The sequence below is a fragment of the Mizuhopecten yessoensis genome, unplaced genomic scaffold, assembly GCF_002113885.1.
Source record: "Mizuhopecten yessoensis strain PY_sf001 unplaced genomic scaffold, ASM211388v2 scaffold10855, whole genome shotgun sequence".
Lineage (NCBI taxonomy): Eukaryota > Metazoa > Mollusca > Bivalvia > Pectinida > Pectinidae > Mizuhopecten > Mizuhopecten yessoensis.
In genome coordinates this window covers 31,938-37,056 of record NW_018408755.1, presented here as the reverse complement: position 1 = coordinate 37,056, position 5,119 = coordinate 31,938, and the positions used below count along the sequence as shown (strand labels likewise).

Genomic DNA, 5,119 nt, shown 5'->3' with positions numbered 1-5,119 from the left:
GTAATACAGCGTACCTGACGGTGTCTACGTGGTTGTACTGAGCAGCATAGTGAAGAGCAGTCTTCCCGTTATGAACATTACACTTGTTAGGGCTGGCTCCAAATATACACATCAGCACCTACACCAGAAACAGTAACAGTCGTTACAGTGAAACAATGACATTTGAAGTAAACCTGTGAAAGGGCTAAAATGATTAAGGAGGACTTTGAAATATCAGAACATGGTTAACTATCATTCCATCATAATTACTGTATACTTAAATGAAATTGTAACTATTGTATAATAACATTATATTACAATTACAGCATTTTGTTTCCTTATTTTACATAGTGTGATTTCTGTGTTTACCTGATCAGTGGGTATAAAACAGTGATGTGTTTGTCGCTTTGAGACAGTAAGATTATTGAGAAGTAAGTAGAATGCCTTACAATAAATGTTTGCTGCAGTGTACATGTTGATTAACACAAATAACTGTGTCAACACTGATCAACATGAATATCCTAACCTGGACCGTACCTCACACAAGATTGGATCTCCTGCTTGGGCAGCCATCATTAGAGGGGTCATGCCTTTAGAGTTACAAAGCTCTACATCTGCCTGTTGTATTCTTACCAGCAGCATCAGAAGTGGTAGCTGGCACAGACCTCAAGTACAGAGAAAGAATACATAATCCAAGGTTAGGTCCCTATAGGATATTCAGAATTTGTTTACATGTTTTGAAATGGAATAGACAAAATATATTTAATGCTGGAAATATCAAATACTTAAATTGTTGAAGCCTTTCAGCTCCTTAAAATATTGGACTTTGCCATTTATTTGTTCAACCTTAATAACCCTTCACTCTCAGCAAACTACAGGCAAATTAAACTATATGATTCCAAGCGGTTTGGCTCTTGAGAAGTTGTTGAATGAAACTTTTGCTACAATGGACCACTGTGACTTTGAATGTGTGTTAAGATCATTGCTTTAACACACTTGATAGACATTCACCCCTAGCACAAAGTTCAGGCATACCATCATTACTTCAGGCCTTCTTTTCATAAGAGGAAGTTGTATTTGTGTCAATAACATTGATCCATATGTGGGTTGGTATTACGGTATATTTCAGAGCCTAGAATTAACCCAAGTAAGCTTCTAGCCATTCATACTGTTATCACATATATTCAAGAACCCGAGCACCTGTGAGAAAAATCGGTTAAAATAAAATAATGGTGGCAGACAGATGAACAACATAAAGTTACAGGTAAATGTACATTGTATTAGGTGAGCCAATAAAAACCTTAATCACAAGAGGCCAAAGTGCCTCAAAAGTCACCCAAGTTATATAATAGGTTGCTTAATTTCATTGTTGAGATGTGAAATGGAAATCAGAATAAGAACAAAGTGAAATACATTACTTTAAGTGTCACTAAAGGAAAAGAACTTTATTTGAATTAATTATTTTGCTATTGAGAAATATAATATCTATATTGTCATTTAGCCAATTTTCATCTTAGGCCCACCCCTGGGGTAGGTAAGGACCCTTTTTTCTGATACTATTTTATTTCAATTTCATCACAACTATTCCAACCAAGTTTGAATATTTTTTTACTCCCAAAGGTGTTATTTCCCTAGATAAAATGACCCACGGATAATGAAGATTACGATTTAGTTTAAGCTCCTATGGAGCCACATGTATGATGAAGTCACCATGCTTACCTCCCCTTACAGCCACATGTATGATGAAGTCACCATGACTGTTGCATTCTGTATTCACATTGAATTCGAACATCTAGAAAAGAGAATGTACAGGATAGGATGTTAATCTCAAAAAGACAAAGTTAACAACTTTATATTACATGATGTTTCCAGTCGATCAGCCTTAGTTTTATGTATAAAATGATCTGATGTGATAATGTTATCAATATATTCTATTTAAGAAAGACACCTTTACACTGCTGCTGACGACATTATAATGTTACCTGTAATCTTTTTTGTAGCTCCATCAGTGATCCAGCAGTGGTTGCCATTGTAAAGATGACGTCCTTGTCCTGTATACTTGGCTGTAGTAGGTGTGTCCTGCTGTATGACCCCCACACCCCTGTGACTTTTCCGCCTCCCCCATTCCCTCGCCCTCCACCAGTCTGAGTTTGGTACCTCACAGGTAAGGACCGCCGTATTTCATTACAAAAACAGTACAGGTCTGCTGTATTACCTATACACAAAATTGTTCCTCATGATTATATATATATATACATATATTAGGGACAGGGAAATTTCACCCGAGGGTCTTCAAATTGGCTAAAAGCCGAGGGTCTTCATATTGGCTAAAAGCTGAGGGTCTTCATATTGGCTAAAAGCTGAGGGTCTTCAAATTGGCTAAAAGCTGAGGGTCTTCAAATTGGCTAAAAGCTGAGGGTCTTCAAATTGGCTAAAAGCTGAGGATCTTCAAATTGGGTAAAAGCTGAGGATCTTCAAATTGGCTAAAAGCTGAGGGTCTTCAAATTGGCTAAAAGCTGAGGGTCTTCAAATTGGCTAAAAGCCGAGGGTTTTGCCAAATTTGAAAATTCTGAGGGTGGATTTTCCCTATCCTACACCCTTGAGCATGAAAGAACATTTTTCTCTCATGACCCATATTTGCAAACAGAGTTTGCACAGAAAATTAATGTCAACTTTCTAACATGTATGGTTATATATCCTAAAAGGTTTTTATTTCATAATGTCGCCTGGTACTTCTCTCTATTACTATCTCAATCTTTCTCCTAGTTTCTATCTCCCTTTTTCTACCTTCATTTTGCCATTTTTTTTGTTCTCCTTCTTCCTATTTTTGTCTTTATCTTATTGTTTCTACCTCTTTCGATTCCATTCTTTCTTTCCCTTTTGATCTGGGCCAAGAGTTTACAATTCCACAAGCTAGACATCTTTGGCTAGAAGATTTTATTTCAGGGCTATAATTAATATTTTCAATATTTACTATTAAAATATGGGTCAGGCCTGAATACTTTTTTCATAATCTGTCTGTGAGCTGGTACTTAAGATATGAATTTGTAATCGGCAATCCCTTGTACCTCTCTCCTCACTCTTTATTTCTATTTTCTCTCCCTCCTCTTTTTATGAACCTAATAACATTCAGTATAACTTGAAGGATAAAAAGCAAAGACTACAAAATATGTGGTCAACAAATTCACACAACAGAAAATGCTGAATAAATTTATAGCAATTTTTCACCATAAAAAGTTATATTTCAATACGGCCTTACTCACCCTGTTTGTCTTTCAGAGAAGGTGACACGCCCTCACGGACAAGATACTGGATAATCTCTGACCTCCGGAACAAACAGGCATGGTGCAGTAACCCAGCACCGTCCTCTAACAAGCTGTCCACACCTTAACATCATCATAGTTTATGGTGTTTCAGAAACATTGTCATAGAAAACGGTTACAGAAACATTGTCATAGAAAACGGTTACAGAAACATTGTCATAGAAAACGGTTACAGAAATTTTGTCACAGAAAATGGTTACAGAAATTTTGTCACAGAAAATGGTGTTACAAATAGAAACATCTAGCATTATGTATTTAAAACAAGATACGGGTCAATGAATTTGAGATGTACAGGGTTACACATGGTAACTTGATATGCATAATATAACATACGTTCTAAATTAGCTGAAGGTTTGAAAACAAACAAAACCCTGTCTATGATGACTGCCAAAAGCAGTTTCAGTGTTTCTAGAAAAGAGGTTTCGATAGACAAATCGGTTCCAAAAAGATTGCAATGAAATATGATAAATAATTATAACCGATCAGTAGTGATATACTTATGTACTTACGCACAAGTGATAGGTCAATGAGAGATTTTAGGAGCTGTAGAGGGCTAACTGATACTGCCATCAGTGTCAGGTCCGATATGGCTGTTCTTAGAACTGTGTTCTGTATTCCGTCCCGAAGCAATTCCTTTAGATTCCCATCATCAAGCCAGAGGGACATAAACGGTACAATATTATCTCCATCTTGATATTCACGCATTGCCAGAAAAGGCCTCCAGAAAGTGTTACAAATGATCAAATGCTTTTCATTGCCTTCAATGAGATCAGATTGTGTTTGAGAAACAGACGCATCAAATTCAACATCACAGTTATCTGAGGTCCGACAAAACTCTGATTTGGAGAATGTGTGAATGTGATAGGATTTACAACAACACAGAGAGCCATCTTTATTCTTTCCATTTGTCATTCTCTCATTTATTTTCTTGCTTCTTACATCGACCAGACTCCTAAATCCACTTGGCTGACTGACCTCATTCTTTGAGACGTTGAGAGAAGTTCTTTCCTCTAGGCCACTTGACATTACCCTATTTGAAGATTTTCCTTTTGACAAGTTACTGATATGGTGCCTGAAATTCCTCACCGTTTCTGACTTTGAGGATTCCTCATCTGCGTCGATATGACTGGTAGAAGCCGAGTTCCTGAGGGGCTGGGTCTGACAAGTGGGACCATTTGTTTGTGACTCTGCATACCTTAAATGTGGCTGGTATACTGTGTAGTGCCCTTTACCTGTGGCCACAACATGGACCGAGGAAAAGAAATCCTCGTGAGTACCTGTCATGACCGGGGTTCTCTGAGACTCAGACTGAAAAACACATGACTTACTGAAGGCCTCGTCACGGAGGTGGATAGGCATGTGTCGGGCATTGCTAAGTGATATTTGTTGTGTGCGAAATTCAGTTTCTTCTACTGTATTGGGTTGGAAACTGATCATTCTAGGCTGGCAGGTTTACAGGGGTTTATATACCAGCATGTGATGGACAGCAACATTCTAGGCAGGTTTGTATTATACATTTTTCACTTTGTCTTTCTACTGAATATTTCAACATTTTTCCATTGACAAACAGTAACACTGATCCCTAACTATGAGGTAGTATATTATGTTAAGTAATATCACAAACATTGTACATGATCCTTCACATAAAACAATGTGTGGCAATTAACTGATATTTCCTTATTTTCAGATCATTTGAGATTGTGAGATGTAACACATCATCGATTATTAATTGGACCAGCAGGCATTTTTGGTGAAAGTTTTATAAAAAATGATGTGTGGTAATATTGGAGGTAAAGGCGAGACGGGCAGGCGTGTCC

The 5,119-nt window shown here is 37.4% G+C and overlaps 1 protein-coding gene across 1 annotated transcript in view; it reads right to left on the bottom strand.

The window, feature by feature from the left end:
* LOC110463015 (ankyrin-2-like) overlaps positions 1-4,758 on the bottom strand; it is a 41,727-nt gene extending 36,969 nt beyond the window's left edge. The window contains exons 1-6 of the mRNA XM_021517333.1: positions 3,812-4,758; positions 3,243-3,365; positions 1,962-2,194; positions 1,699-1,771; positions 517-644; positions 15-118 (exon numbers count right to left, since the gene is read on the bottom strand). Coding sequence (XP_021373008.1) covers positions 15-118; positions 517-644; positions 1,699-1,771; positions 1,962-2,194; positions 3,243-3,365; positions 3,812-4,739 — 1,589 coding nt within the window. The 5' untranslated portion in view covers positions 4,740-4,758. The remainder of the gene's footprint in view (positions 1-14; positions 119-516; positions 645-1,698; positions 1,772-1,961; positions 2,195-3,242; positions 3,366-3,811) is intronic.
* Between the last annotated feature and the right edge of the window lie 361 nt (positions 4,759-5,119).